Genomic DNA, 26385 nt, shown 5'->3' with positions numbered 1-26385 from the left:
ACACCTGGAAAGGAAGGGGGATTGGTGGAAGTGAAGCTGGGCTTCTGAGAGGGCCTTTTACCCACCCAAATACCCCACCTACCCCTTCAACCTTGAGAAGAAACAGAAACCTGGTCTTCTGGTGATGGAGGAAGGGCAGAGGCACCACTGAGGGTATGGCTGGGGAAGGGGCCCCTGGCCTGAAAGCTTCCCTCAGGACCTTCCCCAAGTGCATCTAAAGCAGACCCCAGTCTCTTCCCCCATTTGGACTCCAGCCCCCTAAGTGAATTCCCTCTCCATTCCCAAGACTCCTACACCTTCTGCAACTATTAACTCGGAGGCTGTGGGAGGCTAGAGAATTCCAGGAGGGAGGCATGGAGGTGAAGGCAGTGGGTTCTTCCCAGCTTGTGTTATTTGACCCATCACCTCAGGCTGGGGCAGGAGAGGGGACTTCCTTGTTTTGTTCAACCAGCAGGAGCTAAAAGTTCAGAGGAAATTTCTGCTCACAAGTTAATGCCCCCAGCCAGCCACCTGTTGCCATGCCGACCACACCTTTCAGGTGGCCCTATTCCCCACACCTGGGTCTCCCACATGTTCTGTTGGGATGCAGGAAGGGTGTGCTCCACTGTGGCTGAGTGATCTTATGTAGAGTGCTCGTTCTCAGGGGTCCCGAACCCACCTTCCCTTCAGTCCAGTTAGACCACCAGGCTTCAACGCCTGTAATTTGAATAAAGCTGTGGATCTGGTCTCCCCTCCAGAGAAGTACTGACCTTGGGAGCCAGTTGAATACAGGGGCCATTAGAGTGGATTCGTGTGGGGTGTGTGTGTGTGTAGTGTGATTTGTCTGGCGCAGTGCGTGGGCGTGTTTGAGTTTACATGGAGGAGGAGGCAGAGGAACAAATGAAGGGAGTTGGATGGTGTGTATGTTTGTGTGTGGTGGTGTGTATGTGATTTGTGTGGGGGGTGTGTGTGTGTGGTGAAAGGAGGAGGTAAAGGAGCAGATGAGAGGAAGTAGAGGGGATGATGAGTGGTAAGGGGTGGGAGCTGGCAGGGAGGACCTTCCTCCTCAGTGGTGTCTCAGAGCCCTCTCCCATGACCACACCCTGGGCATCCACTGGCTGGTCCGGCCTGTCCTGTTGGCCATGGAGTGGGTTGGGGCAGGGCAGGGGCCATTCCCACTAGCCCTGTGTGACCCGAGCCCAGGCTTATCTGCTTGTGGGTTTCCTGCTGGCCTTGCTCAGACTTGTGCCCTCTTTCTGGTTTGACAAGGGCTGGCAGGAAAGTAGCCAATCAGTGGGAGGACAGTAGGGCTGGACAGTGGGGTGAGGGGCAGGACAGGGGCCCTCCAACTTCAGGATATTCTACCATGTCAGAGCGTCTCTGGCCAGCTCCCATCCCAGCCAGTTGGTTGGTTGCTCTCCAGCCGCCTGGCTCTTCCAGGCTGGGTGTGGGCCACCAGTCAGCTGCCTCTGCCTCAGCGTGGAGTGAGAGCGGCAAGGCAGAGGAAACCTGTTGTCACACGTCCGAGCCTGCTGGGTTCATGAATCTTTATCAGCAGAGCTGGCAGTGTTGCCATCCTGTGGCTTTGGACTGAGGCCCCAGCCCCTTGGGCCCTGGAGATTTCGTTATGGCTGGATGAAGAGCCAGGGGTGGGCCTGGGGAGCAACTCTGAGCTGAGCTGTGCCCTACGGTGGCGGTTACAAATTGTGGCTGTGCATTAGAGCCTCTTGGGCAAGATGTGGGTGTGGGGCAGGGGGTGTGAGGATTACACCCATTAGCCGTTAGCCAGTTGCCTTGGAATCAACCCCAACACGTGGTGACTCCATGTGTGTGAGCAGAACTGTGCTCATAGAGATTTCAACAACTGATTTTTCAGAAATAGATCACCAGGCCTTTCTTCTGGTGCCTCTGGGCAGACTTGAGCCTACAGCCTTTCAGTTAGTAGGCTAGAGTGTTAGCCATTTGCACTACCCAAGGAAGCTCCTAGACCGATTAAATCAGAACTTCCAGCGTAAGACCCTGACACCAGAGTTATCGACAGTGTCCCACACGATTCTGAAGGGCACCACCAGGGGGCGTTGCATAGTCTCTGAGTTCCTCCTTAGCATAACCATGAAGACAGCACCAGCCAGCAGCCCTAGGTGGCAGAAGCCTTTCCCTCTCCTGGTTGGATGAGTGGGGACTCCTGAGTCCTGGAGACCAGGGCACCCAGCAGACTGTCCCATCCTACTCCCTGCGAGCCGCCAGCCCCACTCCTCATACTCCCTGAGACGAAGCCTTAGGAAAGAATTGTAGTTAAAACGCTCCCGGGAGTTCTGCCTTCCCAGAACTCGCCTGAGCAGGTCTTGAAGAGGGACGGGGAGGGGCTACCGGCTGTTTGCCTCTCCTTGCACCCTGAGTCTGATCTGCCTCCAAGTCTAAGACTCCACGGGAGGCAGGGCAGGGTTGTGGGGCTGCAGATGAAGGGCCAGTTAAGCTCAGATCAAGCAGCGGGAAGGGTCAGGCCTCAGTCATTGGGGGAGAATAGTGTCTTCTTTATCCTGTTTGAAAAAGGTTGAGGAAAGAAAGAATTGAGACCTAGAAGAAAGAAGTTAAAACAGGGTCCTTTTGCTTCTGTTGTCCGGGCCAGGGAAGGACAGGGATCCCCTGGTGATAGATCCCAAGGAATCACTTCAACATTGATGACCCCTAGATCGAGGCTGAGATCCTCAGGGTCCTGCTTCCTCTATCCCCTCCCTCTTAGGGATAACTGAGGTCACTAGTTCTGGCCAGCTCTCACCAACAGGTCCCAGGCACTGCCTGCTGGCACCCTCTTTTCCTTTCTCAGACCACATCTTACCCTCCACACACAGACACAGACCCATACAGACACGTACAACACCTACCCTGGGTCCATTACAACAGAGCTGCCCTCTAGAGGCTTCCTAGTGATATTTAGAATAGTCATTCTAAGGAACTGGGCTGGGCTGAGGCAGAAGAGGGAAGCTATAGGAAGCTGGGGTTCGCGGAAAGACCGCGGGCTCTGAGGACAGACTGAGTCCTCAAGGTCCTGGCTGAGCCATTCACTAGCTGCGCCACCTTAGGTTGCCGAAGGCTTCTTAACCTTGGCTGCACCGTCTGTAACAGAGATAATGCTTATCTCACCTGGCTATTGTAATAATTGAATGAGACGTTGGTGTCACCCAGTACGGTCACTTGTGGTGTCCCCCCCCACCCATGCTAATTACCACAATGTTGTAGCTGAAACACCAGGAAATTTGACAAAATCAGTGACTATAAAAACCCCGGCAGCAATGAAAAAACAGGTGAGGGCAGCCCGTGCAGACGGAAGCGCGAGACTTGAAGTGTCACTGTAGTTGGCTGATAACGACAGCTCTGACCGGAGCGCGCTGGGGCCAAAGGTAAGTCAGCACGGAGTTTTAGTTTTGTAGGTGTACCGATACATGTCAGCTGAGCATACGGAAAAAAAATTTTTTTTGTTATAACCAACTACAGGGATGTTTTTATAACACATTTCTGCTGAAACACTGCACGAAAATTCTGTACACAGTGGCTTCGGTGTCACCCCTCTGACAGGGTCACCCAGCATGGTCTACACCTCCTGCACCCTCCTAGATGCCGCTGAAATGAGATGCTGTGTGGGTTGACAGGCCTGGCACTTAGTAAGCACTCCACACACATTAGTTTCTTGCAGTTTCTTCTAAATCAGAAGGGTCTGGACTATGGCACAGGGAACCCAGGCTTTTGGAGCCTTGTGGCGAAAACGGTCTTAGAAGCTGCTGTTTTCCCTTGTCAGCCCATTGGTGGAGGGAGGGTGGCACTCCTTCGGTGCCTGGGCCATGAACTGTGACACTGAGCCTCTTTCTAAGGGACACACCTAACACAGTGTCAAGACAGCTGTAGGGCAGGAGCAACCCCTACGGTCAGCCATGCCTCTGAGACACAGCTGCAGGGAAGGCAACAGAGCCCCAAGTGCCAGGGAGTGGGTTCCATGCAAGCAATGCACAGGCAGCCATGTGTCTGCATCCGCTGCCAGAAGGCAGGGTCTGAGGCTGCTGAGCCACTGCGTTGGGCCCTACTCTTCCTTCTGCCAGCAGTGACGGTTCAGTGGCAGAGTTCTCACCTCCCAGGCGGGAGACCTGGGAATACACCTCATTTGCAGCCACCACCGGTCTGTCAGCGGAGGCTTGTGTATTGCTATGGTGCTGAAGAGGTTACACTGGAGCTTCCAGACTAAGGTGGACTAGGAAGAAAGGCCTGGAGTTCTACTTCTGAAAATCAGCCAGCGAAAGCTCTATGGGTCACAGCAGTCTGATCCCCAGCTAATCACGGGGATGGTGCAGGACTGAGTTTCATTTTCTTCCATTGTGCATGAGTGGCCATGAGTCATGGGCTCACAGCAACTCTGTCTTCCAGTGGGCAGAGGCAGTGTGAGGCCTGTGCATGCTCAGAGAGAAGGGCAAGAAGGGCGGGCAGATGAGTACAGCAGCCGCAAGGAGGAGAGGAGTTGGGGTGAGTGGGCTTGTGGAGAGATGGGCTGCAGTCAGGTCCCATTCTGTCAACTTTCCAGCTCAGCTGCTGCTTTGCAGGGAACCAGATGATGGGACTTGTCCCCAAAGGGCAATTTCCCCACTCTTGCCCACCCCATCATTACCCCTGCCCTGGACACAGCATGGAGCCTGGCCGCCTAAATGAAGGGCAGTGAGAGGGTTTGGAGGAAAATCCAGGCCAGGATCTGGATGCTGTAGACTTGTTTCCACACAGCCCCCTCCCTGAGGCCTGTCCCTCCCCGAATGGCCACCTCCTTCCTCTTCCCGACCACCCTCCCTCACTGCCTAGGCAGGATCTTCCTCCCACCTACCCCGAGCTCCAGGAAGGCAGGGCCCCTCTCTCTGGTATCTCATGTATGTCTCCAGGTCTCAGGACGGAAGCAGGTGCATTAATGGAAGAAAACCCCAACACGTACAGTGTTCCTGAGGCACTGCCTGTGAACTTGGGACTGTCTGTCACTCCAATCTGACTCAAAGGCTTCTCCAGACCCCTCCAGGCTGGGGCTGTGCTCCAGCTACCTCTCCTGGACCATCCCCGGGCCTCTGCTTTAGGGCTGCCTTACTTGCTGAGTAGCAGAACCAGGATAGGAGAGGGAGTGGGGGGCTGTTCTTACCGTGTGCCAGCTGGCATCAAGTGGACCCTGACCAATGCAACGCCATGTGTGTCAGGGTAGAACTGTGCTCCATAGGATTTTCAGTGACTGATTTTGCAGAGGTAGATTGCCAGGCCTTTCTTCTGAATGGACTCAAACCTTCAACCTCTTGGTCAGCAGCCAAGCACGTTAACCATCTGCACCACCCACGGACTTGTTATTCTTACCAAATACCCCATTTTCCCCCTTCCTCCCCTGACCCCACAATATGTTGGGTCTGCCCCCACCAAAGATGGACTATTCTCACTGCTTCCTGCTTCACCTGGAGCCCCTAGTCTTCAACAGCCCCTATCCTCCTATAGCCTGTGTATGGAAGAGCCAGAAGCATTGTGGTTGGCAGGAGAGGACCCTTATGCAATAGATGCCCAGACTCTTGCCCCCTCGATACTGAAACCCCTGCTCCATATCCCACCACCCACTCATTTCTTGCTTGGGCAGCCCAACTGGCCATCAGAGTATTCCTGTGCACCCCAAGGGGAGCATCCTAAAGGTCCAGCCCCTTCACTCAGGGCTGGTCAGGAAATGGGTGGATAGACAATATAAGACGTAGACTCAGCAGACCTGAGTTCAAATGCCAGCCCTGCCACCTGGCCAAACTACTCTCCCTGTGTGAGAGGCTTCTCTTCTGTAACTGGGTGAGTGTATTGCCTGAGAGCCATGAGAAGAACATGAGATCATGTCTGCAGAGCTCACTGTACTGGGTTGAATGATGTCCCTCAAAATCCATGTCCACCTGGAGCCTCAGAATGTGAACTTGTTTGGAAATAGGATCTTTGCAGAGGTAATTAGTTAAGACGAGGTCATACTGGATTAGCGTGGGCCCTAAATGCAACAAGCGGTGTCCTTATAAGAACACCATGTAAAGGCGCACAGGGAAGAGAAGGCTGAGATCGGAGCTATGGAACCACAAACCAATGAATGCCAAGGATTGTGGCAACCATGAGAAGCTGGAAGAGGCGAGGGAAGATTCTTCTGCAGAGCTTTTAGAGGAAGTATGACCCAGCCAACATCTTCATTTTACACTTTCAGCCTCTAGAACTGTGAGAGAATAAATTTCCGTTATTCTCAGCCACCCTGTTTGTGGTACTTTGTTATAGCAGCTACAAGAAACTAATACCCTTCAGTGGCCCCTGCATAGAGGTTAGCCAAAGTCACAGGTGCAGCCTGAGTCCAGATAAGTCCACTGGCCACAGGACAGGGCTAGTAGGTAAGCAGAGGAGGCCATGCAGTAGCTGGGGAACGGGGTGGTTTGGGAAAGGATCGCAGATAGTAGGGGGCACTGGAAATGCCCCCAAGGCAGAGCAGTCCTCAATGTTCCTGGTTGTAGGCAATGGATTGCTCCTGTTCTGAGGCTACCAGGCAAGCAGGACCTGCTGGTGCTCCTTTTGAGGTCCCTGCCCCAGCCATCCAGGAAGTCCTCCTTGCTGTCTTCTCACCCTCGCCAATTCTACACTATTTGATGCCAAGGCACACCAAGTCTGCGTCATGTATCATCAGCAGTGTCTAGGTGCATGGGACCTGGAGCTGTGTAGCACACAGGCAGCTCTGAGGTTGTTGTCTGCCCTGGTAGCAGCCTCCACTTCTAGCCAGGGCTCTGCCCATGGGGGCAGTAGAGGCTTTTACACTGTATGATTGATCATGTGACTAATGGCTGGCATCCATTAGACTGTTCACAAAGGCAGGGATCATGTCCGTTGTATTCAACCTGTTTGTGCCACCCTGGGACCTGCTCAATTGTGGTTGTTGAGTGCCGTGGAGTCAATTCTGACTCATAGCAACTCACAGGGTCACTATGCGTCAGAATCGACTTGACGGCACTGGGTTTTGGGTTAGCGACTCATATGACAGAGTAGAGCTGCCCCATAGTGTTTCCAAGGCTGTAATCTTTACTGGGGCAGATTGCCCAGTCTTTTCTCCCACAGAGCAGGTGGTGGGTTCTTAACTGAGCTCCTAAGCTGAGCACTTAACCATTGTGCCACCAGGGCTCCTTACTCCTTAAAAAAAAAACCGCTGCTGTGGAGTCAATTCCAACTCATAGCGACCCTATAGGACAGAGTAGAACAAACTGCCCCATAGAATTTCCAAGGAGTGCCTGGCGGATTCAAACTGCTGACCCTTTGGTTAGCAGCCATAGCACCTAACCACTACACCACCAGGGTTTCCTGCTCACTCCTTAAGGGGAGATAATCCCTTGCCACGTTCCTAGCAACCCGCCCAGGGCCTCCTGCACAGTAGTTACCCAATAAGCATTTGCGAAGCAGACAAGGATGGGTGGATGGATGGATCCAGTGATGCACTTCCGCAGCCAGCTGGGCCACTTCTCGAGTTCCAGAACATCTCCACAACCCGTGGCCACCTGGGACTCCAGCCCCCACCTAGAGAAGAATCAGGGCCTGGAGCCTGGAAGACTTGAAGTCGCATGCTGGATCTACCCCTTCTTAATTAACTTCATTTGTCATCTGAATAAAAGAGAACCCCTCCCCACAGAGTTTTTGTGAAGATGAAATGAGACAAAATATGCAAAGTGTCCAGCCGTGTCTGACCCTAAGACTCGCCCCTTAAGCACAAACGAAACCCATTCTGACTCATGGCAACCCCGTGTGTTACAGAGAAGAACTGCTCCATAGGGTTTTCTTGGCTGTGATGTTTTTGAAAGCCGATTGCCAGGCCTTTCTTCTGTGGCACCACTGGATGGGTTCTAACTGCCAATCTTAGGTTAGGAGTTAAGTGAGATCAATTTGTGCCATTGAAGGACCTCTTTGTTGTGCTCTAGGAGGGTGGGACAAGGTAAGGTGGGGGGACTGCGGTCTTCAACTGCTGTAAAGGCAAATGAATGATCCTTTTATTAAAATGCATCCTAACAAGAAAGACGGGCACAAAAGCAGAATTGTGGGGACAAGCAGAGTGCAGAGAAAATCAGAGGGCCTGCAGCCAACCAGCCTCCAACTTCCTCTCTGACCTGGAGGTAGAGGCAAAAGGGTGACAGTCAGGGCCCATTTCAAGACAGCTAGAGCTTTTTTAGAGCCTGGGTGGCCCCTCCACCTTTGTGTTCCAGGTTCCCCCTCCTCTCTTCCCTTCCCTTATGCCCCTGAAATACTGAGGGGGGAGGGGGTGGAGGCAGCCCTCCCCCTGCCCACTCTAGCTGTCAATCCGCTGTCTGGCAGAAGATGTGAAGCTTCGTGACAGCTGTGGGCAACTTTCCCCAGCCCCATCCCCCCCCCCCCACCCTCTTCCCCTTTCTCCCTGTCAGCGCTCTCCTGCTTTGGCTCTGGAGCCAGGCTGCTCTGGGGCTGCCTTCCTCTCTCTTCCTCTCTCTTCCTTCCCTCCTTTCTTCTCTCTCCCTCCTTTTGTTATCTCTCCCAATTCCCACAGCTGATAAACCTGTGTTACCTCATCGAGCTACTGATGATGAGGTGAACTTTTTACCTCCCATCCAGGTCAAGATCTTCCATAAATTGAGGGTGAGTGTGTGTTGGTTATAGGGTGGTTATGAGCAGCTGAGAAGTCCCTGGGGTTTGTAGCCTCCTTGGGGGTCTGATGCCTTTCCCAGGAGGTGGTCACTGGGTTATTGCCCTCACCCCGAGCTAGACTACAGGCCGGTCTTGCCCACCTTCTGGAATCAGGGTGCTCCTGGGGACAGGAGCCTCTCCCTGGGCTCAGCGCTACATTCAGGTTCAGGAAGAAGATCAAAGTCCATAATTAAGTGTTCAGGGCAAGTTAAGTGCTCCAAACTTTGGTGCTAAAAATACTGTATTTAGCATGCAAATTATGCCCTGACAGTTCCCCAGCGCCTGAGCCCGTGGGTGCCGACACCTTGTTTGTCATCACCGCGGTTATGCTCAGGTGGTAAGACTACTCCTCCTTCACCGGGCTGATTTTTACTTCATTTTTCAAAAGCCAAATTTCTGTTGTCAGGGCAGTGCCAAGTCAAGGCCCCAGAAGGCCTGGAGCAGGTGGTTTGTCCTGGAAGCAGGGAGGCAGGGAGGAGGAGAACTGTTCCCAGCCACTGCACTCAGAGCCATGGCTGCTTCCTCCAGCCTGTCCCAGAGGAAGGGAATCCCGAGGGGAGACAGAAAGCAGAGAAGGCACAGAGGGACACAGGCAAAGCCAACACCTCCAGGGCTACCATTTCCACAGAGGCCTTGTGGGTAGTAAGGATGGTTCCTTCAGAGGTTCCAGACCTGGGGGAAGGAGGTGAGGACATGGGACAGCATAGCTTCCCCTCTGGTGGACCCTGCTACCCAGTGTGTGCCATGGGATTCTTACTGAAAAAATTCCCCCTCCTACCTTTGTTGCCAACTGAGGGTCAGTGACAACCTGTTACCTGGGTTGGGTATGAACACCAGGGCTGGGACCTCTTATGTCAGTTTGGTCAGTTTGGGAGGACAGGGAAGAGGGAAGAAACCTGGAAGAAGTGCCCTGCCTCCCCTCCACGCCCCATCTTCTACTTGCTCCTGCCAGGAGCAGCTTCCCTCTGCCTTTTCCCCAAATTCCTGTACACCGTTGACAGCCATGGTCAGACAACCTCTTCAAAAGGCTGCACAGATGTTTGCCTACCCCAGGCTGCTAAGGACAGAGATGGCACCGCCCCCTCGCACCCAGGGGTCCTGGAATGCGACTCTTATCAATGTTTTATTGGTTTGGTGCATGTGTAGTGATGTTACAGAGTCTGGGGCCCAGGGCCCCCCACAAGCTGCAGCTTCTCTTCCTCCCTCGGGGCAGGGCCAGGCCAGGCCAAATGGTACTCAGTAGCCTCTCAGCCATGAGCTTCTCTAAGGCAGAGGCAGTGGAAGGGACGGAAAAAGGGAAAGAGAAGAGGCAACAAGGAATAGAGAAGGAAAGTAGTTATGGGGCAGAGCGTGGCAGAAGCGAGCACCCCAAAGAACCTCAGATACTCCCAACCAGGCCCCCAGACACAGTTACAAGCCCCAGTCTCTCTCCCACCCCCAGGAGGGCCCAGCATGCGTTCCGAGAAGCGACACGTCCGAGATCCTTCAGAAGTATCCCAGGGCAGGGGCTGTTCTCCCCCTCAGTGGATGTGGCAGCCACCTGGGGAGCTCCGACAAGGTAGCACAGGGTGGCGTGGAAAGTAGCGGCTTAGTCAGGGTAGGGGGAGCTCAGATTTTTGGCATGACTTCTCTGGGGTTCGTCTGCGGTCTGGTATTTACACAGGTCCCCCAGGACTAAAAGTACCCGGGGCCTTGGCAAAAGCTCTTGCTCCCCTATTGTGGGGCATGGACTGTCCGCCTCTCCCCACTGCCTGCTCCAGCACAGGCCTGTAAAGACGGGGCCAAGCCCAACAGGCAGACAGCACTCGGCCTCTGAGCCCCGACTCTGGCCCAGCAACCCCAGAGCCCCAGAGAAAGGACATCTTTGGTGCCAAGGAGAGGGGGCCTGGCGGCAGAGGGGAGCTCTGTGAGCTGCCCCTGAGCCAGGGGTCCAGCCCAAGGGCGGCACGGCACCTGAATCTCTGGCACTACCCTGGCAGAGCAACAGGTGTGCAGGCAGTGAGGGGTATGGAGCCAAGCTGACACTGCAGAGCCTTCCCAGGGCAAAGGGAGGGCTGAGTCCACCCCGAGTCTTCCGGCCCAAGGCACCCAGGAACTGAGGCCAGGCCTGCCTGAGCCAGGAGGTGGGAAGCAGCTGCTGTGTGGGTGGGCAGCAGAGTCAGCAGTGTAGGATCTTCATGAAGGCCTTGCGGAACTCGATATTGAAGGTCGTGTAGATGATGGGGTTCACGGCACTGTTGACATAGCCCAGCCACGTGAAGGCGCTGTACAGGACGGGCGGGATGTTGCAATCACAGTGTATGTTCAGGATGTGTGTGATGAAGAAGGGCAGCCAGCAGATGATGAACACGCCTGGGGGAGAGGGCAGCTGTCAGGCTGGTTCCCAGGGCCCGGGAGAGCTGGGCTGGGAATGAACTCCCTCAACGGGGTGCCTGGATTATGTGCTGTGGGTCCCGCTTCCAAAACTAAGGCTACAGGTTGCAGCAGAAAGAACAGTGAGAGAGGAGTCCTTTCTAGACCTTTCTCTGGCACCCATTTGCAGGTAACAGATCACCACCCTCAGCCTCATTTTCCTCATATGCCAAATGGATGTAATAATACCTACCTCATACCAGTACCAGTTGCTGTCAAGTCAGCTCCAACTCATGGCAACCCCGTGAGTGTCAGAGTAGAACTGTGCTCCATACGGTTTTCAATGGCTGATTTTTTGGAAGTAGACTGCCACACGTTTCTTCCGAGGTGCCTCTGGGTGGATTCAAATCTCTAACCTTTCAGTTAGCAGCTGAGTGTATTAATTGTTTGCCCCAGCCAAGGACTCCTATGCACCTCAGAGGGGAGGACAAATGGTTTGAAAACAAACTCAAAAGGTTAAAATGCCGCCCCGAGTCAGGCAGTAGAAATGGAAATTCCTACTCCAACTCCTGCTCGTCTCTGAGAACATCTTCCTCAGAAGCTGGAAGTGGGCAGAGTTTGTTGGTGGCAGTGGTAGAACACAGTTCTTGTCTTGCTACCACCAGAGGGAGAAAACAGATAGCTAAATGCCCATCTTGCTTGGCCCTCAGGACATCCCTGTGAGGTAGACAGAAACTGGGACTCAGACGGCTCTGTGATTTACCCAACACCGCTTCACTCTTCAATGGCAAAGCTGATATCTGAACTCAAGTCTATGTAGGTCGCAAATGGCCCCATCCCTGAAGCACACACCCTTGTTAATTCCTGCCTTGGGGCTAGCCCCTGCCCCCTACACTGGCCCCTACCTGCTCATCTTGTCTAACTCAGGTGTGTCTTTCTCCAGAAGCCCCTTCGTCAGATGGGCCACTCTGCATGGAAGCATAGGGTACAGGTAAGACCTACAGGTGCAGGGGGGTACCTGGGGGCAAAGCAGCGTGCTGGAAAGAGCAGAAGGCAGAGTGGAACTCCTGTGAACTGGAAGAGCGGGCCTGCCTCAGATCCTGCTCTGTCACACCCCAGCTGCGTGACCATGGGTCAACCCCCTCACCCGCCTGTGACCCTATCTGTCATTCATAAAACAAGGATGGTATCACCTGCCCCACTCACACTGCAAGTGTGAAAGGGTCTCATGAACTGCCCTGGGGCTACAGGGAGGGTGCAGTCACTTCAGTTGCTCCTTTTCCCAACCATCCTTATCAGTCCACCCCTTGATTTTAGACCTTTATTATATGGCTTTCTGGAAGACTTTTATTTAAAAGTCTTGCCTGGCTGATAGAACCATGCCCTCATTTGAATCAGGGCCTACCCTGCCCACCACCCCCACAGTCCCCTTTATTTTTCACAGCTCTGATCTCATAGGAACCTGATTGAGCTCAAGTGAGTAGAATTTCCCAGTTCCTCAGGAAGAGCAATACTAGCAAAAAGTACAATAATAACACCATTTACTGTGTGTACTGCTTTACAGTTTATAGAATGCTTTCACCAAACACGTTCTGCTTTACCACCACCACAACTTTGAGAAGTAACCCACTCACAAGGAGACCACAAAGGAACAGTTGCTTGTCCAGTCATGAGGTTCTGGGAGGCACTGTGGGAGGCAGGTCAAGTTCACAAGGAGCCCTGGTGGCACAGTGGTTAAGCACTTGGCTGCTAACCAAAAGGTCTTTGGTTTGAACCCACCAGCCACTCCATGGCAGAAAGATGTGGCAGTCTGCTTCTGTAAAGATTACAGCCTTGGAAACATTATGGGGCAGTTCTACTCTGTCGTATAGGGTCACTAAGAGTCAGAATCGACTTGATAGCAATGGGTTTGGGTCAGTTTCACAGACTCCAGAGTCAGGCTTCTGGGGTTCAAATCAAGGTTCCTCCTTGGTCAAGTTCTATAACCTCTAAACCCCAGTTTCCCCATCTGTAAAATGAGCATAATCATGAAATCTACCTTATAGGGCTGTCTGTACTCCAAGGGGCTTGACCTGCGCCTAAGTAGGTGCTGTCCCATGGCCCCTGGCCATGGTTGGAATGGGCATGGCAGGCTGCAGAACCTGCAGTGATGAGTTCATCCCCCAGCCAGGCCTGGGCAGGGCTGGGCTGTGGCCAGCAGCCAGGCCAACTCACCAAGCACGATGGCGAGCATCTGGGTGGCTTTCTTCTCCTTCTGCTGTGAGAGCTTCCTACGGCTCATGGTCTTGAGAGAGGTCCGGGTTTTGCCATTGGGCATGGACTGGATCTCAAAGATCTTGGCAATCTTGGGGTGGTCTTTGGCATGCCCATTCTTCTCTGGTTTGGCAGGGCTGTCGGGAGTGGTGTGGAGGCCGTGGTGGGACGAGTCAGGGAGGGTCAGCTGGTGGTGGCTAGGAGGGATGGGACTGTACCGGGTCCTCTCGGGTGGACTGGTACTGGAGAGCATCTCCATCTCCAGCTCCTGGGCTCGGCGGGCAGCCTCCTGCACCAGAGTCAGAAAGCACTGGGTAAACCCAGCATGTTCTCAGGCATCAGCCACCCAGCTTTACTCGTTCTCCCTGGCCTCTTCCTTTCCCACTCCAGTGGTTCCTGCAAACATCCTTCCACGGAGACAGGGAGGGTGATCACTTCGAGGGAGGGACTGTCTGGGTACAGGACTCAGGGCCACATCAGCCCCTCCCTTCCTGCAGGCTCGACCCTACCCCCCTCCCAGAGCCATCCCCGTGCAGCCTCACTGACCTCACAGCCATTCTGTGAAGGCTTAGTTCCTGTGTACTTCTCTTTTATTAATGGGGCAAACATTTATTGAGTGCCAGCTAAGTGCCAGGCGCCAAGCTGGCTGCTGGGGATAAATCACAGAATGATGCTCAGGCCCTGCCTCCAGGATCTCACACTCTAACTCTGCAGAGAGGGCGCCCATCTTCATTCTGCCAGGCTGACACAAGGAGCCCAGGGCCCCTGGCTCAGGGCCTGCCAAGCTGACCGAAGGCACCTGCATCAGCACACGCACTCAGGCTCCATTTTCTGTCCGTTAGACTACTGATCTTAGGTGCCAAAGGGCTGACCCTTGGGGCCCCCCACTTTCCCTGCTGGCTCATTTAGAGGCCTCCCTCACTGATCCACCCATGGCTTTCCAGGCTCTTCTGTTCTGAGGCCTTTGGGTCTCAGCCTGAGATTCTGAAATCTAGGCCTCACTGTGTTTCCAGGTGGTATAACTGTGCTGCTGCCTTGGCCCCTCCTGTGTTCCCATTTTGGCTGCTGTTGTCGATAGCTGCCATCAAGCTGGCCCCTGGCTCATGGCGACACCATGCACATTAGAAAAAAATGCTGCCCAGTCCTGCACCATCCCCATGATGGGTTGTGGATTGGGCCATTGTGATGCACTGGGGTTTCATTGTTGCTTTTCAGAAGTAGGTCACCAGGCCTTTCTTCCCAGCCCATCAGAGTCTCGAAGCTCTGCTGAAACCTGTTCAGCATCATAGTGACACATAAGCCTCCACTGACAGGTGGTGGCTGCACCTGAGGTGCGTGGGCCTGGAATTAAACCTGGGTCCCCCACATTGAAGGCGAGAATTCTACCACTGAACCATCGCTTCTCCCTCCCATTATGGCACCTGCTTCATAAGCAGCTCTTTGGAGTCCTGCCTTTGCAGCCCAGGTGAATGATGGGACCCTGCTTCCCAAGAACACCTGACCCAAACTTTATGTATGGTCCTCTGTGGGTTCCCTGGCCTGGCCTCTGCCCACCTAGGAAATGGGACACCTGCGGCTCCTGCTTGGATCCTGGTGCTGATACCACTGGCGAAGGTGGCATCTGCTGTGATTCTGCATCTCTGGGCTCAGGTTACCCAGCTGGCCCTCACCTCTACCCCAGCAGCTAGCTCCAGCCCTTCTTTCCCAGCCCCCAGCCCCAGCACCTCCCTGTCTAGGAGTGGAAAGACAGGGGCATGGATTTTAGAGTCATATAGGTAGGTGTGCATTCAAATATGGGCTTGCTCACTCTTTCTCTTTCTCTCTAAGCCTTGGGTGAGTTACCTCACCTCTCTCTGAGCCTCCATTTCCTCTTCTGTAAAATGAAGATCAATAAGATCCAGAAGACTTACCTCTCAGGGTTGTTGTGAGGATTTGATGAGATAATAATAGGAACATGGTAGATGTTCAATAAATGGTGATAGCCACTATTATTATTTTTTTTTAATTATGTTATTATGGCCAAGTCCTTTCTCCCAAGCATTTTCTGGTGTTAGGGGTACATGGCTGAGTCTTTCAGAATCAAGCCTGCTGGTGAAGTGTGCTTGATAAGCGTGCCCTCACCTGAGGCAAAATGGGGTCCCAGAGGCTCTTCTCCCATTGACTAGCTGTGAGGTCCCAAGGAGGCATGGGAGGTGGGCGTCTCTAGCGACAGAAGGACTGGCCCTGGGTCCCTGACCTGAGCACTTACCACTCTCCTCCTGTTCACTGGGAAACTCCCATTAGACTTCATGATAACGGTGCAGAGTTGCATATCCTCAGAGTGAGTGTAGTTGCCCTGTGGAGGGAGCCAGCACATGGGTCACTAAGGCAAGGCAATGATGGGGAGGAGGGGTGGGGGCTGGACTTGAATGCAGGGTAGCCCAGGGAGAACTCAAACTGGGCACAGGGCTCAAGGGACAGAGATCAGATGGGTGGGGGTCTGTGAAGGTCATCAAGGCGAGACAAGGGTAGGTGCTGCAATGAAAGCAAGTGGACAGGACGAGGGACAAATGGCCCTGACTTATCCAGCACCTGCTAAGGATTTGGCACCAGGCTAAACACATTCATATCCTTTCTCACCTTGAATCCTCAAGACCACCCTGTGAAGTCTGTATTATGATTCCCATTTAACGGATAAGGAAACTGAGACTCAGAGAAGTTAAGCAGCTTGCCCAAGGTCATGAAGCAAAAAAAAAAAAGGCAGGGCCAGGATTTGAAACTGTTGTGCCTAACCCTAAAGCTCTTGTTCCTTCCACACCCACATATGGTCTTCCTCAGGGAGGGCTGAGCGGAGTGGAGAATTGACACCAAATAAGAGGGGAGAAATGAAAGAGGACCAGAAAAGAGAAGTAGGAAGGAGAGTGAGGAAGAAGGAGGTATGCATGGATGGGAGGTCAGAGTGTGGAAGGCAAAGAAAAAGGATGGAGGAGTCAGAGACAGGGAAACGGAGACAGAGTCCAGAGAAGAACCCTGGTGGTGCAATGGTTAAGTGCTCAGCTGCTAAGCAAAAGGTCAGGGTTCCAACTCATCAGCCACTCCACAGGAGAACGGACCTGGCGGTCTGCTCCCATCTAACTCCTGCGACCCAGGGAACCTACGGAGCCATTCTGTTCTATGATATGGGGTTGCTATGAGTCGAAATCTTCTCAGTGGCCACAACAACAACAAAAGAAAAGAGGAGAGGAGTCAAGGAGGGTACCAATGGCTGCTGCATTCAGACATAGCCACAAAGCTCTCCAAGCAAAGACTCCTCTTCCCAGTCGGTCCCTCCACCCACCCCACTTCCCACTCCTGAAGACTCAAGGTTGCTCTGCTGAGGTCCAAGCCTATGAAATCTACCCTCACCCATGTCCTCAGAGCCCCACCAGCCTGAACCTCGTCCTGTTGGGGTGTCCCAGGCCTCAGCTGAGCATGGGATGAGCCCCCCTTGTAATTGTTAGGTGGGGACCCTAAGGGAGAGGGGATTTCAGAACCTTGAGTGGGGCCTTCAGGTTGGCCCTGAAAGCTCGGCTGCTGCGCTTGGTGTTGACCCGCTTGCGGCGCTTGCGGAGGACAATGTAGATCTTGATGTAGACCAGCAGGGTGACGATGAAGGGCACATAGAAGGAGACGATGGAGGAGTAGACCACAAAGGCGGGGTTGGCAATGATGCACTCGTTCTGGTCTAGGGGAAGAGGGGAAGGAGAGCCCCAGGTAGGCAGGGTGTCAGCAGCCCACTGGGCGCCGGTGCCTCGTGAGCATACTCACATCCTTCAGAGGAACAAGCAACAACTTAACAGAGAACATGAATAGATGTTTTAGGTTTCGTGGGGATGTCAGATGTAAATAAATAGGTAATAGAAATCAGAGTATTAAAAACACAGCCCTGAGCAAAAAACTATGCTGTGATTGACTGTCTCCAAGTTTTTCCATTAATAATGCCTTGTTAGTTGGTCATTATTTTTGTCATCTGTGAGCACACAAGTGGAGCTAGAATGTTCAGAAAAATCGATGGAAGAAAACCCAAAATTTAAAAGAGTAAACCATGATTTTGGAATTTCCTGTATATTGGAGGAAGGTCTGTAATTTTAGGGACCAGATAACTTGGTCTTGTTTGTTGACTCATCTGCATTCCAAGGAGTTCATTTGGAGAATCAGTAGTTTAGCCAAATTTCATGCTCCCTTCTGGGTCTAACAGATTGTCCTCTCAGGGCCTTCCTGGCTTAATCCAAGTACATTTAGCACTATTTCTTGCTTTTCGGAATGCATGTGACACTTTTTGTACCACACGTTTTCAAAACTTAATTGTATCCTGTCTAATAATGGGCTCCAGAAGGTGCTCTTGCATTGTTCTTGTCTCTCTGACAAGAGTCACGCTTCATGTATGACAGGAGGTGGCACTCAGTGTCCCCTCTGTCTGAGATACTCCTAACTTTGCCTTGCACGGGAATGAGCACGCGGTTGGCTCACCTCCTATTTGCTTCTAGCTTACCTGCTCCAGGTGGCTCAAGCCTGGCTCAGGGGCTGCAACGTCATTTCAAAAACTACCATTGTTAGGGGTGGATGGAAGCCCAATAGCCTCCCCCATGCAAGTGTACACACATACACATGTATATACACACTCAGTTTGTGAGGCTATCTGGCCAACTTCAATTTAATAAACCAAATTGAAAGAGCCCAGACATCCTTCTGAATCCTTATCCCCACTCCTCATCTAACTCCATTGTTTCCTCTCCGGTCCAACCTGAAAATACTCTGGGTTGGGCTTGGCCCAGGAACCCCAGCCTAGCCTCAGTTCTAGGGTGGTAAATGGGCCCTCATTGGGCTTCTACCAGTATCTGAGCCAGCTGAGCCTCAGATAAACTAAAGCAGGACTCACCTGTGTTGTTGAGTCCGAAGAGCAGCGGGCAGGAGATGGTGAAAGACAGAACCCAGACGATGGCGATCATGACAGTGACTCGGCGCTTAGAGCTGTAGCGCGTGTTGTAGAGCATGGGCATGGCCACGGCTGTGTACCTGCAGGGCGGGAGCATGGGGAGCAGAAGGGGCCTGAGTCTGGCTAGGCCCAGGGTCCCCACCCTCCACAACATGCTCACACCAGAGGTACCCCCTTCTTGGGCCTGAACAGTTGGTTCTCCTCTGTGAAGCCTGGTTGACTACTCTAACTGGACCCTCCCTCCTGGCCCCAAGCTCAGATAGCAAGGACAGCTGGTGATACCTAATCAAGCACTTAATGACTGAGTAGCTTCTGTTTGGTGCTGGATCATATCTATCACTCTAGGGCTGAGAATTTCCACAACCTGTCAAGGTCACATAGCTAGGAAGTAGTAGAGCCAGGGCCTCAGCCAAAACCAACTGCTTTCTCCTGTACAGCAATCACTGTCTTGAATGTTCTTGGTGGCATCACTGTCCATCAGATGACCTCTCTTTAGGAGAGTGTGCACTCTCCTAGACACACAGACGCACATATACTCACATGCACATAGCCATGCATATGGCATCCTTGACACAGCCTGGCCCTGAAGGAGAGGTGGAGCAGCCAGAAGGGTGAATGACCAGGGTCGTCTCTCCCACCCTGGCTGCAGCTCACCTGTCGATGCTGATGGCACACAGGTTCAGGATGCTTGCTGTGCACATCATGACGTCCAGAGTGACAAAGATGTCACAGTGAATCCTGCTGAATTTCCACTCGCCTACCACCTGGGAACAAAGCAACATCATGGGTGGCCAGTGGGAGGAAGGGAGAATAGCTTAGGTCCTGTAAATGGGCAGATGGGCTCAGACGGCAACTGTGGAAGTCTTGGGGGTCTCAGGCTGGGGTGTGGGGGAGAAGAGGGTCAGCAATGGAGAGTCATGCCCGTGGGTGTCTGGGTCCTGGCCCCAGCCCTTTTAATCCCGGACAGCTAAGTCCATTTTGTTCCAAGAACTGTGCTAGAAGACAGCCAACTTACACTGAGCATTCGGATTTCATCCTTAATCTGTCAAACATCTGTGTGATCATCTGGCAATCCCCATTTTACCAACGAGGAAACTGAGCCTCAGAAAAGTGCTGCGACTTGTCCAAGGCCTTTTAGCTCAGCTCCTGAGCCTACTGTGGCCCAGGTTTCTGGGTGAGCCAGGCAAGTCCTGCAGTGCCTGGTGTGGCGTGTGGACAGAGTAGGGCCAATAGTGTCTGTTAATAATGGTGAAGACGATGACTTTCTAGGAAACGGAAGAAATTTCCTCTCGTGATACTGAGAGAATGGAAATCTGGGCTGGAGCTTTGGAAGAGAATGGGTTGAGGAGGGACTACTGTAATGGCCTACCCTTTGTATGATGGGAAATGAGGTTTCTAGCTCATGGCAAGAGCATTCTGCATCCGTCTCCACCACTACACACACACACACACACACACACCCTTTCCCTTAAACACATCTACATAAACACACATCCACATCTCCTATACCCCATTCCCTCATGCCGCCCCACACACAAACTTCTGCACTTTCTATCCCCTTATACACACAAACACACACACTTTTCACTCTCTCATATCTGTTTCTTTCTCCCTCATATTCCACACACACACACAAACTCCTACCTCTTTCTTACACACATCTACACAAACACACATCCATACCTACTACACCTCCAGTCCCTTATACTCCCCCACACACATTCACACCCTCTACCCCTTATTCTTTCATACCCCATACACACACACACACACTCTCCCATACCCTCCCTTATACGCACACATACATGCACACACACTCTCCCATACCCTCCCTTATACGCACACACACACTCCCATACCCTCCCTTATACACACACACACTCTCCCATACCCTCCCTTATACACACACACTCTCCCATACCCTCCCTTATACGCACACACACTCTCCCATAAAAAAAAATTTTTTTGAACACACACACACACTCTCCCATACCCTCCCGTATACACACACACTCTCCCATACCCTCCATTATACACACACACACACACACACTCCTATACCCTCCCTTATACACACACACACTCTCCCATACCATCCCTTATACATGCACACACACACACACACACACACACACTCCCATACTTACCCCCATGCCCGCACACTCACACAGCAGGCTAGCCCTAGCGACTCTGGAAATTTGGAGCCCCCCCAGTCCCTGAGGACAGAGTCAGGATGAGGAGATACACCTTAGCGCCTTCAAGACCCAATTACTTTCTGCTTTGAATTTTTTGCTGATACCACGTATTTTCATTCATGGGAGCAGGCTCAATCATTGAGTGGTACTGAACTTTTGGAAGGTAGTAAGGATTTTTTTTTCTTGTCCCCTTCCACAAGCCTACCCTTAGAGTCCAGAGGGACATACATTTTCCCACGAATTCTAACCCCACAGTCCCCACACCCAGAGTCCACTGGGACATATGTGCCCCTATTTTTTTTTTAATTTTCTCTTTTTCCCACCCAAAAATGCACACACCTCATACAACACCCCAAGAAACAGTAATTTGTAGCACACACCCATTTTTTTTTTTTGGTTTCAAACAGCCCTAAAGGTCCCTGCCTTTCAGCAGCATGCACTATCAGTGGGAAAGCACCTTCCTAAAGAGCCTGAGAGGCCAAAAATATTGGTGGGCAAGCATGTATCCCACTGGTCATGGAAGAGTCAGGCGTCTACCAGTAGGAGGGAAGAAGAGCAGACAGAGCCCTCTGGGTGAATGGGGCAGGGCAGTACCGACTCTGGAGGCACAGCACCACACAGCACAGCAACGAGGCCCATCATAATGCTGCTCACTCGTCACTGCCCTCTTTTCTGCTCTCAGGCATAAAACCAAATGCTAGCATTTCAGCTCAATGATGGGCGGTGAAGTAGCTGTCAGAGCATGGAGGAAGCAGCAGTTTTTCCTGGAAGAGAGGAAGCCTCTCGTGTGACACTGCCTTCTCTGGGACTCAAGTGAGGGGCGCCGTAACAAGGTCTCTCCTGGGCTCCCTGTATGGCAGCGCTAACAGGGTGCACAGAAGCTAACAGCTGGATGGCAGTTGGGGCTGGGGATTGGGGGAGTGTAAGAGGCTTCCTTGGAGTAAATAGAGTCTACCTTAAGGCACCACTGGGCCAGGCCCAGTTCGACCTGGTATACTTCCCACCTGGAAGACCCTCTTGAAACTGGTATTTGGGAACTGCTTACATGTCACTGGGGGTCTAGGTCTGAGATGTCAGGCCTCTCCATCCTCCCACACTCCTTCCTCCTCCCTGACTTCCTTCTTTCCTACAGACATTTATCCAGCAACTTCCTATGTGCCAGGCTCTATCCTAGACTCTGGGATACAGTTGGGAATGACACAAACATTGACCCTGCCTTCAGGGAACTCCCAATTTGCCTCCTCCCCCACCCGTGTTGGCCAGAAGAAGGGAAGGGTTTCCTCCGTGGTCCTGGGAGCAGCTGCTCCAGAGAGCTGTTAGGGGCAGCAGGCTCAAAGGCTCAAGAAAATGCATCGTAGTCACTGTTCATTGAACATCTACTGTGGGCACTATAAAAAAAAACCTGCTGCCATCAAGTCGATTCTAACTCACAGCGACCCTATAGGACAGAGTAGAACTGCCCCACAGAGTTTCCAAGAAGCACCTGGCAGATTTGAACTGCCGACCCTTAGGTTAGCAGCCATAGCATTTAACCACTACGCTACCAGGGTAGCGTAGCACTATACTTTATCTTATTTATTCTTAAAACTCTTACAAGGAGAGATTGCTTATCCCCATTTCACAGATGAGGAAACTGAAGCCTAGAGATGCTAAATAACCTGGCCAACTTCACCCAGCTGGTGTGTGGCAGAGCTGGAGTTAGAAGCATCATGGCCTATGCTCTTTCCTAAGCTGTCTTGGAAGGGACCATCTAGCTTGTCAAAGACGAGGTAATTACGTGCAAAGCCCTTGGTAAACAGAACAGGTGAAAATGAGAGATTATAATTTTATGGGTGGACACACTTGGGGTCAGAAAGGAAAATAGACTTGCTTAAGGTCATTGGGTGATTTAGTAGCAGGGGAAGGACTAGGCCCCATGTTTTCTAGTCCCACTCCAGGGATCTTTTCTCTGCACCTTTGGACATCACACACAGACATTCTGCCCACGTGAAGCTGCAGACCTGCAGGAGGGGCCTTGAACTGGGCTGGCTAAATCACAAGAATAACTAGCATTTATTAAACACTTACTAGCATCAGTAAAGGAAACCCTGGTGGCGTAGTGGTTAAGAGCCATAGCTGCTAACCAAAAGGTTGGCAGTTTGAATCCACCAGGCGCTCCTTGGAAACCCTATGAGACAGTTCTACTCTGTCCTATAGGGTCACTGTGGGTTGGAATGACCCGATGGCAGTAGGTTTGAGTTTTTGTTTGTTTAGGGTCAATAAAAAGTTGAGAAAATGTCTTTTAAGTAGGGCTTACTGCTTGGCTTTGGTTGTGATGGGGGTTCCCCGAGAGAGTTTGAACACTGCCCTCTGAGAATGCCCTTCTCCACCCTGGCCCCCTCAAGCACTCAGTTTCACCTTTAAAGTAATGGTGAACATGTATGTTTAAAATATCTATGTGAAGGGCTTATAGATTCCTAGGGGTCCCAGTGCAGCCCAGGTATGGATTCAGCCCTGCCCTGGAGTGTATGGGTAGGGACGGTGGGTCTGGAAGCCAGTAGGACCCAGGCCCAGAGCCCTAGGCAAAAACCTATACCAAACCAGTTGCCGTCGAGTCGATTCTGACTCATAGTGACCCTGTAGGACAGACTAGAACTGACCCCTTGGGTTTCCAAGGACCAACTGGTAGATTCGAACTGTTGACCTTTTGGTTAGTAGCAGTAGCTCTTAATCACTACACCACCAGAGGGTTTCTGAGCCCTAGACAGAGCTCTGAAAAGAGATTGCCTCTTTGCCTGGGTGAGGGGAAGGTTAAGTGGAGAATTCTCTCTATGTGGAGAGGTGCTGGTATCTACTGTCATCTTCATCTTCGTTGCCATTGTCAAGGCTCACTTTCACCTGGTGTTTCCTCTGTGCCAGGTACTGTTCTAAGCTCTTTTCATATATCAATTCATTTGATTCTCAAATAACATTATGGGGTAAGTACCATTATTATCCCCATTTTATAGATGAGAAAACTGAGACACAAAGAGACTAAATTTGTTTCACCCACCACCCACCATTTTCCCCTGATGGTCTGAGGCCTGGGACCCTCCTCTGGAAGGATATCGAAGAGGAACAAGCCTAAAAATTAAGAACGGGCTCCTTGGGAAAAGGCCCTCAGACAGAACATGGGATGAACAGAATCTAGTAATAATAATAAAAAAAAAAGAATCTAGGGGCTCCCATAAATGTGCAAGCGATGAAAAAACTGCACCCCGGTCTATGTCACCTGTATGCTTTTATGTTGTTTTGCATTTATTGTTTGTTTTCTTTGGCTCTTCCTTAATATTTAGTCAGGTCATTTTGAAATTCCCAGCCTGTTTTGGCTGTGCTAAAGGAAGTCAAGGAAGTGATGGACCAGCAGGGACCCGGGCTCCCTGTGGGCCAGTGTAGTGGTGACAACAGAAAGCACAGGGAGCCTCTTGGGAGTTTGGGGACAAGCAGGTGTGACACTTTGGGCCAGCCACCCCTCCCCATTTGATTTCCCCTAGAGGTCTCCTGTGCTCCAGCCTACAAAGGTTTCATATTTCCTTATAACAAGAGAGCCCTTCCCTCCCAGGCTCTGGCACAGGGCTGGAGCAAGGCAGGGGCCTGGACCTACCTCCAGGTAGACAACCCAGGGCATGACCAGCGTGGCTACGAGGAGGTCAGCCACAGCGAGGCTGACGATCAAGTAGTTGGTGGTGGTCTGCAGCGCCTTCTCGCGGGACACAGCCATGCACACCAGCACGTTGCCGAAGACGATGATGAAGATGAGCAGGGTGAGCAGCATGGCATAATAGTTGTAGTGGGGCCTGTCCGCCTTCGCTTCGGACCCATTGAAGGGCCGGCTCCAGTTCTGACTCTCCACGTCGTCATCGTACCAGGACAGGTTCAGAGGATCCATTGGGGCAGCGGAGCCACTGGCTGGCCAGGCTCTGACCAGGAAATATGGACACAGGGAGTGAGTGGGGGGCGACTGGTCAAAGCAAGTTGCTTCCCCCAGGTAGCTCCAAAGCTCAGACCAACCACTGAAAGTTAACAGAATTCTCCAACTTCAAGATTTTAAGTTTGGCTTCTAACAATTTTTCTTAAAATGTTGGAGGCTGCTACCACTATTCTACTAACAAGTTCTTGCAGATAGTAAAACAAATGAACAAGTATAATTTTTTTAAAGTATAATAAAACAAGTGATCTGGGTATGAGCTGATCATTCATTCATACGTTCAATAAAAACTTATTAAGCATATTCCACAAACCATACTACTTAAGGTAAGGCAGATAGGGGTTCTAGCTTCTAGTGGTAGGAATAGATATATGCATTCATTCATTCGTGAGTCAACAAATATAAAGCACTGATCTATACAGTACTAAAGACATAGACAGGAAGAAAATACACATGGTCCTGCAAGCTCACAGTTTAGAAGAAACAACAGCCAATTAATCAATTAAATCTATGGGTGGTTGTTGTTTGCCGATGAGTTGATTCCAACTCACAGTGACCCTATATGACAGAGTAGAACTGCCCCATAAGATTTCCTAGGCTGTAATCTTTGCCTGAGCAGATTGCCAGATCTTTTCTCCTACAGAGAGGCTGGAAGTGTGGTGTTCAACAGGCACCTGAATTAGCCAGGTACAATTGGGAGCCAGGGGGAAGTGGGGAGGATTCTAGACCCAAGAAGTGGCACATGCTAGAACTAGAGACAGGGTGCCATTGTGGAGAGCTTAAAAGAGATCTGAGATAGCTGAAGCATAGAGGGACTTGGCAAATGTTAACTCTAGGGAGGCTGCAATCAGCTAGATCATAAAGGGTCTTATAAGACATGCTAGGAATCTGGGTTTGATCCAAAGGGCAGAGAGAATCCCATGACCAGGTTTGCCTTTCAGAGGGATGATTCTGATTGCAGTATGGGGAATGGATGGAATGGCTGAGGAGTGCAGATAGGGCACAGCTGGGAAATTGTTGCAGGAATCCAAGTAATAGACGGTGAGGTTTTGCATGATATGTGCAGAGAGCCCTGAAGAATGAGAGTCTCATCCCACGAGGAAAGACTTCTTGAAAGAGGTGTTATCTGGGATGAAGTATGACAAGGCATTGGCCAAGAAACTGATTCAGGGGAGATGTTCTAGCCAGAGAGAACACAGCCCAGTCTCAAACAGCAAATACTTCTGTTTGACTCCAAGTGTAGGGCATGACAATGAGGTTGGGGGAAATGAAACCAGAGGGGCATTCATGTGCCAGATCAGGCCTTGTAAGCCGTGGAGAGCAAAAGAAAGGTCAGGTGTAGAGGAATGACGCTGTTGAGCTGCTATTTTAGAAAAGCCCCTGGCTGCTGCAGTGTGGAGGAGACCTCAGAAGGGGATGAGGTTGTGGTTCTAATTCAGGTAAAAGATGGTGGCCACCTGCATGGGGGTGGTCACCTGCATGGTAGGAATGAGGTTGGAGAGAAGCACTTGGATTCAGGAGCAGACTTCAAGTTGCTTTGATGGAACTTGGTCATTGACTAGATGCGGGGTGGGGTGGGGGCAAGCAGAGAGAGAAGGAGTCAAGGAGAATACCGGAATTTCTGCCCTGGGCTCTGGGAGGCTGAGCATGCTGCTCACTGAGAAAAGGGAGCAGAGGGGCTGAGACTCAGAGGTGGAGGTATCGGTGAGCTGGACAGCCTGTGCCCTGGTTGTGACTGAAGCAGACTTGTTGGCCGTAGAGTTGATTCCGACACATAGCGACCCTACAGGACAGAGTAGAACTGCCCCACAGGGTTTCCAAGGAGCAGCTGGTGGATTTGAACTGCCCACCTTTCGGTTAGCAGACCGATGCACTTTCCTGCTAACAAAAGTGTCCCTATTTCACACAATGGAATTAAATTTATCAGCATTTCCAGACAGTCAGCACAAAGCACCATGGCTTCTAGGTGTTTGGCTACCCAAGTGGCTTTGAAA

General features: G+C 51.7%; 1 protein-coding gene across 2 annotated transcripts; it reads right to left on the bottom strand.

The window, feature by feature from the left end:
- Nucleotides 1–10849: 10849 nt before the first annotated feature.
- DRD2 (dopamine receptor D2) lies at nucleotides 10850–24352 on the bottom strand. 2 transcript variants are annotated; one of them, XM_064269061.1, is made up of 7 exons: nucleotides 24068–24352; nucleotides 18905–19014; nucleotides 18194–18330; nucleotides 16809–16999; nucleotides 15545–15631; nucleotides 13258–13585; nucleotides 10850–11043 (listed from the first exon to the last, which is right to left on the bottom strand). In XM_064269061.1, exons 1-7 carry the CDS (start codon nucleotides 24350–24352, stop codon nucleotides 10850–10852), a joined length of 1332 nt encoding a protein of 443 aa, XP_064125131.1. The 2 variants fall into 2 exon arrangements, with proteins under 2 accessions (XP_064125131.1, XP_064125132.1); XM_064269062.1 differs by lacking the exon at nucleotides 15545–15631.
- Between the last annotated feature and the right edge of the window lie 2033 nt (nucleotides 24353–26385).

The sequence above is a fragment of the Loxodonta africana genome, chromosome 15 (assembly GCF_030014295.1).
Source record: "Loxodonta africana isolate mLoxAfr1 chromosome 15, mLoxAfr1.hap2, whole genome shotgun sequence".
Lineage (NCBI taxonomy): Eukaryota > Metazoa > Chordata > Mammalia > Proboscidea > Elephantidae > Loxodonta > Loxodonta africana.
Note: the sequence above shows the minus strand (reverse complement) of the source record. Positions and strands in the feature narration are given on the sequence as shown.